This window comes from Penaeus monodon, chromosome 17 (genome assembly GCF_015228065.2).
Source record: "Penaeus monodon isolate SGIC_2016 chromosome 17, NSTDA_Pmon_1, whole genome shotgun sequence".
Lineage (NCBI taxonomy): Eukaryota > Metazoa > Arthropoda > Malacostraca > Decapoda > Penaeidae > Penaeus > Penaeus monodon.
In genome coordinates, this window is record NC_051402.1 from 7,275,121 (window position 1) to 7,290,714 (window position 15,594).

The following is a 15,594-nucleotide window of genomic DNA, read 5'->3' on the forward strand; positions in this document are numbered from 1 at the left end:
TGCGAGAGGAGAAGGCGGGAGGGTAGAAGATGCGGGGGAGGAACAATGACAAGGGACGAATATGGGTGGTCGATGGCGGAGGAAGAAGCGGATGAGAAGAGAAGGGAGAGAGAGAGAGAGAGGAGAGAGGAGAGAGAGAGAGAGAGGGAGGACAGACAGACAGACAGACACCACAGAGGAGAGAGAGAGAGAGGAGAGAAGAGAAAGAGAGAGAGAGAGGCAGAGAGAGAGAGGAGGAGAGAGGATGAGAGAGAGAGAGAGAATGATAATAAAGAAGAGAGAGAAGAGAGAGAAGAGCCGACGAGGAGGAGAGAGAGAGAGAGAGAGAGAGAAGAGAGAGAGAGAGGAGAAGAGAGGAGAGAGAGAAGAGAGAGGAGAGAGACGAGAGAGAGAGACGAGAGAGGAGAGAGAGAGGAGAGGATGGAGAGAAGTGATGAGAGAGAGAAAGAGAGAGAGAGAGAGAGAGAATGAAATAGAGAGAGAGAGAGAGAGACTGAGAGAGAGATGAAATAAAGAGAGAGAGATAATGAATAAAAAGAGCGAAGGAGACTTTTTAACTAGTTTTTCTTATTTTTTCTTATTTCCCAGTTTATGAAGGTGGAGAAAAGTTGTCCTGAAAAAAGGAAGTCATTGAATAAATGTTATTCCTTATCATCAAGGATTTTATCTTCATATTATGAAGACATAATATACTGAACTATAAGAAATAATAACACGAAAATAAATGAATAAACAAAAGCAAAAGAAAAAATGAGAAACAAAGGAAAAAAACATATCTTGAAAAAAAACGAATTTAACGAAAGCTCTTCAAAACGAATTTGAAAGGGAATTAAACTACTTACGTCCCTTCCTTTTGACCCTCCCTCACCCCCCTACCTAAAGCAGGTACTGGGCGGAGTCTAGGTCAGTTTAAGCACCAACAATCACGCCCCTCGTTAAAAAGACTACATACTTTTCAGATATCATCTCTTCAGTTAACGCATCTACTATCTAATTACATACGTATTGGTCTGAATTACTATCGCTAGACTATCGCAAATCAGCCAAACGTCTAATTATAACTGCATATACGAGGCGAGAGAACTGGATATGGCATCCCTCCTTTCCTGAACTGAGGTCGTCCTGTTGTGAAAGGGAGGCTATATAGTCGCGGCTCTCGGCTGGACCGTCACACTCGCCCCCTCCTTCCCGTAGCCATGGCGTCCAAACAGGTATGTGAGGAATAGGTCTTGGAAAAGGAAAAGGAATTGCTATTGTCCCCCTCAAAAGGACATATATAGAGAGATATAGATATGTAATTAGTAGGATATGCTTTAGTTCAAAACCTAAGGTGACTACATTATTGTAGTCTGAAAAATATATATATTGATTAAATTTCTGTGACATTCTGAATGGTACACAAAGTGAATGTTTTCATTAAGGAATTCGATATTCATTTGAGCGTTAAAACCCTTTGTCCTTATTTCAGCTTCTGATCCTGAGCGTGGTCGTGGCTTCCATCGCAGCGGCGCCTCAGTTCTTCAGCGACGATCAAGCGGTATGTAGTTTGTCCTGCTGTTGTCACTGGTTTCCATAGTAACAGAATTAGGGCAGAGATTCAACAATTCACTGTGTTACAGGCCTATTCCCCACGGACTTCGCATACGGCGTCGAGGTGCCCCGAAACGGGAGATGCAAAGGAGCCACAAACAGTCTGTGTCTCCTTACGGAAGAACCGAAGGCGGAATACCGATGGCTTCTTCCCAACGGCCTCTTTAATGTGGGTACCATTTCATTTGATTCTGTCAAGGATGGGACACATGTATCGCCAGGTGTTACATTACAGATATATGTAAAGACATTATGTTCGCGTCATATTGGTAAATTCTATAGTGTTTGGACTGTCCTGCAGCGTCGTCAGGTACTTCGTGGACGGTAACTCCGGGATTCCATGCCGAGGTTGAGCGAGGAACCTGGACCCGCGTCGGAAACTACTACACCAACTCACTCAGCCGAGAGAGTCCTCGGGAGCCGCAGTCCGCCGCGAGCAGGACTTCGCTCGCAGCTGCAGCGTGCAAAAGCCAACGTCGGAGGGCCGTGGATGTTCATCAGCGCCCGAGACCTACTCAGGTGTCCCTCTCTGCTCCCAGACCCAATCAGGTCTCCTTCAAATCTGCCCCAGGCCTACTCAGGTCTCTTTCTCTTCTGGCCCCCAACACCCAATCATTGGTGTCCTTTTCCTCGTCCCGAGCCCTAATCAGCTTTCTCTTCCGCCCCGAGTCCCAATCAGCTCTCTCTTCCGCCCCGCCTTCAACACTCAGCAACAGACGGTTCGCGGAGTCAATCGACGGAGGTTTTCATTTGACGGAGGAATTATTGGACGGAGCGAAATAACGACGGAGGAATCGTTCGACGGCGGCGTCGTTAGCGGAGGATTCGGCGGCAAACTTCGCCACTAATTCCTTCGACAATTCTGCCTGTGATTCTTGCGCAGCAAAAACAAACAGGTTCACAGGATAAGTCTTGTCGTCCACTGTGCCAACCTTCTTTCTCCAAGTACGATAGGTGGCTACGGTGTTCTCGATATCCCAATGTTATTAGTACATACGAAAAACAGGAACTTTTTTTTTATACCACGCAAGGTATTATACGCCAATTCTAATTACCAGCGTGTTCTAGATGGATTTAAAGGGATTTTTAAAAAGACTTATTGAAGGCCAGATGCAAACAATCATCTGCCCAAAATTGTACTTGTAATCGCCTGTGTTATATTGAGAGAAAGGCTATTCGTTCTGTTTATACCTTTTATATTTAATATATATGTTGACAAAAATCTGAGTGTTTTCAGTTTTTTGTATCCTTTCATTTAGATCATATATACTTCAGGGCCTTACGTATATATAGATAGATAGTCATATATCCTGTACATTGCTAGCAACCTATATATTTGAACTCAGCAGTAATGAGCTATTTCCCCTTTATTTATTGAACTACATTTTGGACAAGTAAATAATGTCTGAGATGTTGAAACATCAAGATTTCATTACGATATAAAGGAATTTTAAAGAATTCTGTATATTGTAAGAACAACCAAACAATATTCTCATTTTCTTATTGGAACCTAAGAGATAAAGAGGACACGCAACAAGAAGTCGAAAGTGTATATAGTTAAGTTAAAGACATATGAACCCTTTACAAAGGTTCAGTGAGTTCTGGAAAGCCGCGTGCCTTAGGGGTAAGCCGCATGAATTTGAACGCCAAACTTTAGAAGTGTCGATTCAGTATTTTTCATCAGCCACCAACTCGAATTGCTATCACTTTTCCGCGGATTTTTTTTCTGGCATTTATGGGGGAATATCAGTTTCTATTCAGGCCGCAATCAAATCCAGTACAATTTAATTGATCCTATTTACAGTATGCTTATCTGCTAGGAGCTCTCTACCATTTCTGTGTTTTGCCCACCCATAACAGTCGTCATTAACAAGAAACACTTTCATTCCATATATTTCACATACCTTGATTAAAAACAAACGGTATGACTTATTCTATTGTTCTAATAGTTAAAAAGTATTATATATATATATATATATATATAGATATATATATATACTATATATATGGGTAAAGGCGTTTATATGGAAATTTTTTTTATGTAATTCGTGTGTGTGGGTGTGTATGTAAGTATGTGTGTGTGGCCGTAAGGGCGACCCTTCTTTTTTACTTGAAAACCTTTCGTAGACTAGAAAATAACTGACAACGAGGTACATTACCATAACCTTAAAAAACCTGCTGGAGCTTCTCGCCCCCACGCTCATGCCCCGAGTGTCACATGCTGACCTGCCACCAGCCTCCGTCAGATTCCTCCGGGCGGTTGGTGGACCACCAAACTGACCCAGGGGTGAGGGTGCTTGTCTGGCCCTTTCAAAAAACCTCCTTCATTCACATTTCTGATGCGTGTAAGGGGATATGTGGCATATATACACACTCACAAGCAGCAACAGGTTCATACTACTGTGTGTGTGTTTTGTGATATGTCTATCCAGGTGCCTAATCATTGACTTCATTGTTATTATATAATAATATGTTTCTGATTCTCTCTTTCTCTGCACACACACGCACACAGACACATGCACGCACATACACACACACACTAATATATATATAAATATATTAATATATATATAATAGATATATATTATACATATATATATATATTAGATATATATACATATATAATATATATCTATGCGTGTGTGTGTGTGTGTTTTGATTGTGTCTATTACATATATGCTGTGTGTGTGTTTGTGGGGTGTCTGTGTTTTTTGTGTGGTGTGTGGTGTACATATATATGTATGGTATATATATGTATATATATATATATATATATATATATATATATATATATATGTATGTATGTATATAATATATTTCTTTATCTATCTATTTTTATTCATATAATATATATAGAGAGAGAAAAAAGAGATAGAGGGAGATAGACAGACAAACAGATAAATAGGTAGACAGACAGATAGATAAAAAGTCAGAGAACGGAAGAGAGAAACAGAAGGATGGAAGGAAGGGAGATGACAGATAGAAAGAGAGAGGAGAGAGAAGGGAGAGGCAGACAGAGAGGGGAAGAGAGACACAGAAACGAAGGGAGGAGAAGGGGATAGATAGATAGAAAAGAGAGAGAGAGAGAAGGGAGACAGACAGTGAAGGAGAAAGAGATTATGTAGGATAGACAATAGAAAAATAATGTTCGTAAAACGTTTTCTATAAAGCTTCAATAGTTAATGTAAATGTTATCTTTTCCCTCCTCGTGATCAAATATAGTATAACGGAGAAAGTTTCTGCTGAGATTCATGTCGTTTGCATGCAGAGTTTTCTTAATGATTGTTAAAATAGACTGACGCTGCCAGGGACACTCTGGAAATTCATGCAAACGCTTTCGATTTTGCATTACACAAAACCTCAAAAGGCAACAAACACGAGTTTAAGGGAAAACTTTTCGAAAAAGCGTTTAAAAGTTTAGTGTTTTGTCTTTTTTTTTTTTTTTTGAAATATCCCCTTTCTTCCTCTCCCCAACCCCCACACCCTGCATCCCAAGGGGGTTTTTTTTAGTAGGCGGTCTATGTAGGTTTTGAAACTTCCGATTCTAGGTAAACGCCATGCAGTTATTAGTTCCATTACTTAAAGGTTTTGTTCTTTTATTGCTCTATATCAAGAGAAAAAATTTAACCCATAGGACATAATTTTTAACTCGATAATACGAAAGGCGAAAACTGGATAATGGCATCCCTACTCTCCTGAAACTGAGGTCGTCTTGCTGTTGAAAGGGAGGCTATAGGCCGAGTGTGAGACGAGGAACCAGGACCCGCCGTCGGAAACTAACACCAACTCCCTCAGCCGAGAAAGTTCCTCGTGGAGACGCGTCCCGCCGCCGACCGCAGGACTTCGCTCGCAGCTCAGCGTTGCAACAAGCCAGGGTCGGGAAGGGCCGTGGTGTCATCAGCGCTCCAACCTACTCAGGTGTCCTTCTCTGCTCCCAGACCCAATCAGGTCTCCTTCACATCTCGCCCCAAGGCATAGTCAGGTCTCTTTCTCCTTCTGCCCCCAAACCCAATCTGGTGTCCTTTTCCTCTGTCCCGAGCCCTAATCAGGTATTCTCTCTCGCCCGAGCTCAATCAGCTCTTCTCTTCCGGGGGGCCCCCGCCTCAACACTCGCAACAGACGATCGACGGAGGTTTCATTGACGGAGGAATTATGAAGGAGGAAAATCCGAGGAGAATTCTTTAAATAGTCGACGGCGGCGTCGTTAGCGGAGGATTCGCGGCAACTTTCGCCATAATTCCTTCGACAATTCTGCTGTGATTCTTGCGAGAAACAACAGTTCACAGATAAGTTCTTGTCGTCCTACGTGCCAACCTTTCTTCTCTTCAAAACGATATGGTGGCTACGGTGCTCTGCGATATCAATGTTATTGTACATACGAATAAACATGAACTTTTTGATACCACGCCAAGGTATTATACGCCATATTTTATTCCAGCGTTTTATTAGATGTATTTAAAGTGATTTCAAAACGGACTTATGATGCCAGATGCAAAGAATCAGCTGCCCAAAGTGTACTGTAATCGCCTGTGTTATATTGAGAGAAAGGTATTCGCTTCTGTTTTACCTTTTATATTTAATATATATGTTGACAATAAACCGAGTGTTTACATTTTATTGTATCTTTCATTTAGATCATATATATACTTCAGGCCTTACATATGTATAGATAGATAGTCTATATATCCTGTACATGCCTAGCAACCCTATGTACTGAACTCAGCAATAATTAGCTATTTCCCCTTTATTTATTGAACTACATTTTGGACAAATAAATAATGTCTGCGATGTTGAACATCAAAATTTCATTACGATAAAGAATCAAGAGAATCTCATTTGATATTGTAAGAACCAATCAACAATTTCTCATTACATCTACATCTTATTGAACCCAAGAGATAAAGAGACACGCAACAAGAAGTCGAAAGTGTATATAGTAAGTTAAAAGACCACAAAGGTTCAGTGAGCTCTGGAAATCCGCGTGTCTTAGGGGTAGGACGCATGAAATTTTAACGCCGAACTTTAGAAGTGTCGATTCAGTATTTTTCATCAGCCAGCACTTGACATTTCGTCATTTTCCGTCGGTTTTTTTGATTTCATTTATGGGGTAATCTCAGTTTCTATCTCAGACCGACACCAAATCCAGTAAACTTTTAAATGATCCTTATTTACACTAGTTTATTGCTAGAGTTCTCTACATTTTTGTGTTTTGCCCAAATCCCTATAACAGGTTCGTCATTAACAAGACACTTTAATTCCAGTGTTTTCACATACCTGATAAAAAAAACAAACGGTAGGAACTTATTCTATGTTCTAATAGTTAAAGTATCACATATATATATATATATATATAATATAGATATAATATATATATATATGTATATATAATATATATATATTATATATATATGTGTGTGTGTGTGTGTCGTGTGTGTGTGTGTATATATATATATATTATATAATATATATATATATATATATATGTATAAGATGTATATATATATATAGATATATATATATATATATATTATATATATTGGTAAAGGTTTTATATGGACATTCTTTTATCTATCCGTGTTTGTGGGTGTGTATGCGAGTATGTGAGTGTGCCTGTAAGGGGCGACCCTCTCTTTTTTACTTGAAAGCATTTCGAAGTCTAAAAATACTGACAACTAGGTACATTACCATAATCTTAAAACCTTGATGGATGCTCTCGCCCCCACGCTTCATGCCCCCGACGTGTCACATTGATGACCTGCCACAGCTCCGATCAGATTCCTCCGGGCGGTTGGGGACCACAAACTGACCCAGGTGTGAGGGTGCTTGTCTGGCCCTTCAAAACCTCCTTCATTCCTTTTCTGATGCGTGTAAGGGGATATGTGCATATATACACACTCACATGTGCAAGCAGCAACAGGTTCATACTGTGTGTGAGTGTTTTGTGATATGTCTATCCAGGTGCCTAATCATTGACTTCATTCTTACTATATAATATGTGTGTTTCTGATTCTCTCTCTTTCTCTGCACACACAGACACACACACACACACACACACTCGCGCGCGCGCGCACGCAAGCACATAAACACACACACTAATATATATATATATATATATGTATATATTTATTCATATAATATATAGAGAGAGAAAAATGAGAGGGAGATAGACAAACAGATAAATAGATAGATAGAAATATAGAAAGTCAGAGAAGGAAGAGAGAAACAGAAGGATGGAGGAAGGGAGATAGACAGATAGAAAGAGAGAGAGAGAGAAGGGAGAGGCAGAGAGAGGGAAGAAAGACACAGGATGAAGGTGAAGGGGGATAGATAGATAGAAAGAGAGAGAGAGAGAGAAGGGGGAGACAGACAGTGAAGGAGAAAGAGATTATGTAAGTGATAGACAACTAGAAAAAAATATGCTCTGTGTCGTTTTTCTTAAAGCTTCAATATTTAATGATAAATGGTATCTTTCCTTTCATCGTGATTCAATAGTAGTAAATGGAGGAAAGTTTCTGCTGAGAGTTCCATGTTGTTGGCATGAATTTTTCTGAATGATTGTTAAATAGACTTGACCGCTGCCAGAACACTCTGGGAAATTCATGCAACGCTTCCGATTTTTGCCTACATATAAACCTCCTCCCAAAAAAGGCAACCAACGCGAGTTTAGGAAAACTTTTCGAAAAGGCGTTTAAAATGTTAGTGTTTTGTCCTTTTCGTTTTTTTTTCGTTTTTTTTTTTTAAATCCCCTTTTTCCTCACCCCCAACCCCCTCTCCCTGCCATCAGGTTAGTAGGTGGTCTATGTAGGTTTATGAAAAACATTCCGAATTCTAGGTAACTCCATGCAGTTATTAGTTCCCATTACTTTAAAGGTTTATGTTTCTTTCATTGCTCTATATCAAGAAAAAAATTAACCATCTAGACATAATTTTTAAACCGCATAATACGAAAGCGAAAATGGATATGCATCCCTACTCTCCTGGACTGAGGTCGACTGTGTGAAAGGAGGCTATTAATAGTCGCGGTCTCCGGCTGGACCGTCACACTCGCCCTCCTTTCCTCAGCCATGGCGTCCAAACAGGTAAGCCGAGGATGTATGCTTAAAGAGAGGAGGGCACAGGGTAACCTTTCGTTCCCATTAGTAGACTCTACAACATACATATCTGATAAGTGTATACTCGAATAAATGAAAAAAAAATCTTTATTTAGGGACATTAACACATATAAGCTAAGGTGCCAATCAGTTGAAAAAACGTGGATATAATCCCCATAATACATTAGAAATAATAGTGTATGTGAAAAGGAAGAGTGAATGGATACGCTTCAAAGGACAGATAATTATAAGAAATTACTCCCTTATTTCAGCTTATGGTCCTGAGCGTGGTCGTGGCTTCCATCGCAAGCGCGCCTCAGTTCTTCAGCGACGATCAGGCGGTAATGTCGTTGTCTGCGTTGTCATTAGTTCCATAGTAACGGAACTTAGGGCAGAGATTCAGCAAGTCCTGTGTTACAGGCTCTATTCCCCACGATTCGAATACGGCGTCGAGGTGCCCGATTAGGGAGATGCAAGGGCACAAGCAGTCTGTGTCTCCTTCGGGAAGACCGAAGCGAATACCGATGGCTTCTTCCCAACGGCCTCTTCAAGTGGGTACCATTTCGTGTGATTTCTGTCAAGTATTCGTCAGGTGTCACAGTATAGACTAATGGAGACATATGTTCTCGTCATAGTGGTTGAATTCTAAGCGTTTGCACTCTCCTCAGCGCGTCAGGTACTCGGGACGGTGACTTGCCGGATTCAGGCCGAGGTGAGCGAGGAACCAGGACCCGCCGTCGGAAAACTACTACACCAACTCCCTCACGTCGAGAGAGTTCCTCAGGAGCCGCGTCCGCCGCGAAGCAGGACTTCGCTCGCAGGCTTCAGCGTGCAACAAGCCAGGTCGGAGGGGCGTGGCTGTCATCAGCGATACGAGACCTACTCAGGTGTCCTTCTCTGCTCCCAGACCCAATCAGGTCTTCACATCTGCCCAAGGGCCTACTCAGGTCTCTTTTCTTCTGCCCAACACCAATCTGGTGTCCTGTTCCTCTGTACCGAGCCCTAATCAGGTATTCTCTTCCGCCGAGTCCCAATCAGCTCTTCTCTTCCGCCCGCCTTCAACACTCCCCCCCCCCAGCAAACAGGATCGTTCGGCGAGTAAATCGACGAGGTTTCATCGACGGAGGAATAATCGACGGAAAGGAATCGTCGACGCGAGTCGTCAGCGAGGATTCGGCGGCAACTTCGACACAATTCCTTCGACAATTATGCTGTGATTTCTTGCGAGAAACAACAGGTTCACAGGAATAAGTCTGTCGTCCTACGTGCAACTTTCTTCTCTCAAAACGATATGGTGGCACGTGGTTCTGCGATATCCAATGTTATATGTAACATTACGAATAAACATGAACTTTTTTGAGTACCAACCGCAAGTTATTATACGCCATATTCCTATTACAGCATTGTCTAGGGTATTTAAAGTGGATTTCAAAAGGGACTTATTGATGCCAGATGCAAAACCATCAGCTGCCCAAGTGTACTTGTAATCGCCTGTCTATATTGAGAGAAAGTATTCGCTCTGTTTTACCTTTTTATTAATATATATGTTGACAATAAACCGAGTGTTTACATTTTTTGTACCTTTCATTTAGATCATATATACTTCAGGCCTTACATATATATATAGATAGTCTCTATATCCAAGTACATGCCTAGAAACCCTATATATTGAATCTCATAGTAATTGCTATAGTCCCCTGTTATTTATTGAAACGACAAGTTTGGGGGACAAGTAAATAATGGCTGAGAGCTGAACATCAAAATTCATTACGATCAAGATATAAGAGAATCCTTTTGATATTGTAAGAAACCACCCAACAATTTCTCATTTCTTATTGAACTAAGAGGATAAAGAGACAGCAACAAGAAGTCGGGAAAGTGAAGGTATTAATTTAAAGACATATGAAGTTTACAACGGTTCAGTGAGCTCTGGAAATCCGCGTGTCTTAGGGGTAGGACGCATGAAATTTTAACGCCGAACTTTAGAAGTGTCGATTTAGTATTTTTCATCAGCCACCACTCGACATTTGCTGTCACTTTCCGTCGGATTTTTTTTTTTAGCATTTATGGGGGTAATCTCAGTTCTATCTCAGGCGACAACAAATCCAGTAACTTTTAAATTGATCCTATTACAGTATGTTTATCTGCTAAGGAGTGCTCTACAATTTTGTGTTTGCCCAATCTTATAACAGTCGCATTACAAGGAAAAAAACACTTTCATTTCATATATTTTAACATACTCTTGATAAAAAAACGGTTGAATTATTCGATGTTGTAAATGTTAAAGTATTCATATAATATAATCTATATATATATAATATATATATATATATATATATATATATATATGTATATGTATATGTATATATTGGTAAAGGTTTTATATGGACATTCTTTTATCTATTCGTGTTTGTTGGTGTGTATGCGAGTAAGTGTGTTGCCGTAAGGCCCCTTCGGCGACCATCTCTTTTTGACTTGGAAAACATTCGAAGTCTAAAATACTGAAAAACTAGGTACATTGCCATAACCTTAAAACACTGATGGATGCTCTCGCCCCCACGCTTCGTGCCCCCGGACGTGTCCACATTGAGACCTGCCACAGCTTCCGATCAGATTCTCCGGGCGGTTGGTGACCACAAACTGACCAGGTGTGAGGGTGCTTGTCTGGCCCTTCAAAACATCTTCATCCTGTCTGATGCGTGTAAGGGATATGTGCATACATACACACACATAGAAGCAGCAACATGTTTCATCACAAAACGGTGTGTGTGTTTTGTGATAGATTTATTCAGGTGCCTAATCACTCATCTTTTTACTATTATATGTGTTCCATTCCCTCTCTTTCCTTTCACACACACAACCACTAATCTATATATATAAAAAAATATATATATATATATATATATTATATATATAGATATATGTGTGTGTGTTGTGTGGTGTGTGTGTTGTTATACATATACACTAGATATTGTGTTATACAGAGATATGTATATATATGTATGTATACATATATATATGTTATGTATATATTTCTTTATCTATTTTTATTCATATAAATATATATAGAGGAGAAAAAAGGACAGAGGGAGATAGAAGACAACAGATAAATAGGTAGACAGACCAGATAGATAGAAAGTCGAGAAGAAGAGAGAAAAAAGAAGGATGGAGGAGGAGATAGACAGATAGAAAGAGAGGAGAGGAGAGAGAGGGAGAGGCAGGCAGAGGGAAAGAGGAGACAAAGAGAGAAGGATGGATGAAGGGGGATAGATAGATAGAAAGAGAGAGAGAGAGAAGGGGGGAGACAGGTGACGTGAAAGAGAAAGAAATTATGTAAGTGATAGACAACATGGTGAAAAATAATGGTCTGTAACGTTTTTCTTAAAGCTCAATATTTAATGTAATGTTATCTTTTCCTTCCGTGATCAATCTAGTTATAACGGAGGAAGGTTTCTGCTGAGATTTCATGTTGTTTGCATGAGATTTTTCTTAATGATGTAAATAGACTTGACGCTGCCAGACACTCTGGAAAATCATGCAACGCTTCCGATTTTGCTACATATTTAAAACTCAAAAAGGCAACAAACACGAGGTTAAGGAAAACTTTCCCAAAAGGCGTTTAAAATGTTTAGTGTTTTGTCCTTTTTCGTTCTTTTTTTTTTTTTTGTTTTTTTTTTTAATATCCCCTTATTTCCTCATCCCCAACCCCCTCTCCCTGCATCCAGGTAGTAGGTGGTCTATGTAGGTTTATGAAACATTCCGATTTCTAGGTAACTCCATGCAGTTATTAGTTCCCATTACTTAAAGGTTTATGTTTCTTTTCATTGCTCTATATCAAGAAAAAAATTAACCCATGTAGACATAATTTTTAACCTGCATAATACGAAAGGCGAAAACTGGATATGGCATCCTTACTCTCCTGGCTGAGGTCGAACATGCTGTCGAAAGGGATGCTATATAGTCGCGGGCTCGGCTGGACCGTACACTCGCCCTATTTCCTCAGCCATGGCGTCTCAAACAGGTAAGCGAGGACTACTATAGCTTAAAGAGAGGAGTGCCACAGGGAACCTTCCGTTCCCATAGTAGCCTATAAAACATACATATTTTATAAGTGTATATTCGAATAAATGAAAAAAAAAATCTTTATTAAGGGACATTAACACATATAAGCTAAGGTGCCAATCAGTTGAAAAAACGTGGATATAATTACCATAATACATTCGAGATAATAGTGTATGTGAAAAACTGAAGAGTGAATGATACGTATATCAAAGACAGATAATTATAAGAGATTACTCCCTTCATTTCAGCTTCTGGTCCTGAGCGTGGTCGTGGCTTCCATCGCAGCGGCGCCTCAGTCTTCAGGACGATCAACCGGTATGTAGTTTGTCCTGCTGTGTCATTGTTTCCATAGTAACGGACTTAGGGCAGAGATTCAGCAATTCACTGTGTTACAGCCTATTCCCACGATCTTCGCTACGGCGTCGAGGTGCCCGATACGGGAGATGCAAAGGAGCACAAGCAGTCTGTGTTGCTTCGGGAAGAACCCGAAGGCGAATACCGATGGCTTCTTCCCAACGGGCCTCTTCAAGTGGGTACCATTTCGTTGTGATTTCTGTCAAAGTTATGGTAGTCAGGTGTACAGTATAAGATTATAATGTGAGACATATGTTCTCGTCATATGTGGTGAATGCTAAGTGTTTGACTCTCCTGCAGCGTGTCAGTGCATTCGTGGACGGTGACTCGGATTCCAGGCCGAGGTGAGCGAGGAACAGGACCCGCCGTCGGAAAACTACTACACCAACTCCCTCAGTCGAGAGAGTTCCTCAGGAGCCGCGTCCGCGAGGCGACGCAGGGACTTCGCTCGCAGCTTCAGCGGCAACAGGCCAACGTCGGGAGGGCCGTGGATGTCACAGCGCTCCGAGACCTACTCAGGTATCCTCTCTGCCCCCAGACCCAATCAGGTCTTCTCCACATCTGCCCAAGGCCTAATAGGTCTCGTTCTCTTCTGCCCCAACACCAATCTGGTGTCCTTTTCCTCTGTCCCGGAGCCCTAATCAGTATCTCTTCCGCCCCGAGTCCCAATAGCTCTTCTCTTCCGCTCCCGCCTTCAACACTACAGCAACAGGACGTTCGGCGGAGTCATCGACGGAGGTTTCATCGACGGAGGAATTATTGAAGGAGGAATCGTCGACGGCGGCGTCGTCAGCGGAGGATTCGGCGGCAACTTCGCCACCAATTCCTTCGACAATTCTGCTGTGATTCTTGCGAGAAACAACAGGTTCACAGGATAAGTCTTGTCGTCCTACGTGCAAACCCTTTCTTTCTCTCAAAACGATATGGTGGCTACGGTGTTCTGCGATATCCAATGTTATATGTACATACGAATAAACATGAACTTTTTTGATACCACGCAAGGTATTATACGCCATATTCTATTACCAGCGTTTCTAGATGTATTTAAAGTGGATTTCAAAAGGACTTATTGATGCCAGATGCAAACAATCAGCTGCCCAAAGTGTACTTGTAATCGCCTGTGTTATATTGAGAGAAAGGTATTCGCTTCTGTTTTACCTTTTATATTTAATATATATGTTGACAATAAACCGAGTGTTTACATTTTTTTGTATCTTTCATTTAGATCATATATACTTCAGGCCTTACGTATATATATAGATAGATAGTCTATATATCCTGTACATGCCTAGCAACCCTATATACTGAACTCAGCAGTAATTAGCTATTTCCCCTTTATTTATTGAACTACATTTTGGACAAGTAAATAATGTCTGAGATGTTGAACATCAAGATTTCATTACGATAAAGAATTTAAGAGAATCTCTTTTGATATTGTAAGAACCAACCAACAATTTCTCATTTTCTTATTGAACCTAAGAGATAAAGAGACACGCAACAAGAAGTCGAAAGTGTATATAGTAAGTTAAAGACCATATGAACTTTACAAAGGTTCAGTGAGCTCTGGAAATCCGCGTGTCTTAGGGGTAGGACGCATGAAATTTTAACGCCGAACTTTAGAAGTGTCGATTCAGTATTTTTCATCAGCCACCACTCGACATTTGCTGTCACTTTTCCTGTCGGATTTTTTTTCTTGCATTTATGGGGTAATCTCAGTTTCTATCTCAGGCCGACAACAAATCCAGTAACTTTTAAATTGATCCTTATTTACAGTATGTTTATCTGCTAAGAGTTCTCTACCATTTTTGTGTTTTGCCCAATCCTATAACAGTCGTCATTAACAAGAACACTTTCATTCCATATATTTTCACATACCTTGATTAAAAACAAACGGTATGACTTATTCTATTGTTCTAATAGTTAAAGTATCATATATATATATATATATATATATATATATATATATATATATATATTATATATATATATATATATTGGTAAAGGCTTTATATGGACATTTTTTATGTAATCGTGTTTGTGGGTGTGTATGTGAGTATGTGTGTGTGCCTGTAAGGGGCGACCCTCTCTTTTTTACTTGAAAACATTTCGAAGTCTAAAAATACTGACAACTAGGTACATTACCATAACCTTAAAACCCTGATGGATGCTCTCGCCCCCACGCTTCATGCCCCCGACGTGTCACATTGATGACCTGCCACAGCTCCGATCAGATTCCTCCGGGCGGTTGGTGACCACAAACTGACCCAGGTGTGAGGGTGCTTGTCTGGCCCTTCAAAACCTCCTTCATTCCTTTTCTGATGCGTGTAAGGGGATATGTGCATACATACACACACATATGCAAGCAGCAACATGTTCATACAACTGGTGTGTTTGTGAATATTTATTCAGGTGCCTATCATACTTCTTTCTTATATAATGTGTTTCTGATTCCCTCTCTTTCCCTTCACACACACACACACACTAAATATATATAATA

General features: G+C 40.5%; 1 protein-coding gene across 1 annotated transcript in view; it reads left to right on the forward strand.

Moving 5' to 3' along the window:
- The first annotated feature begins 1,168 nt into the window (after positions 1 to 1,168).
- The window catches only part of LOC119583534, a 21,625-nt gene continuing 7,199 nt past the window's right edge, over positions 1,169 to 15,594 (forward strand). Inside the window, exons 1-2 of the mRNA XM_037932068.1 lie at positions 1,169 to 1,211; positions 1,469 to 1,537. Of these exons, the coding sequence (XP_037787996.1) occupies positions 1,197 to 1,211; positions 1,469 to 1,537 (84 nt within the window). The 5' untranslated portion in view covers positions 1,169 to 1,196. The remainder of the gene's footprint in view (positions 1,212 to 1,468; positions 1,538 to 15,594) is intronic.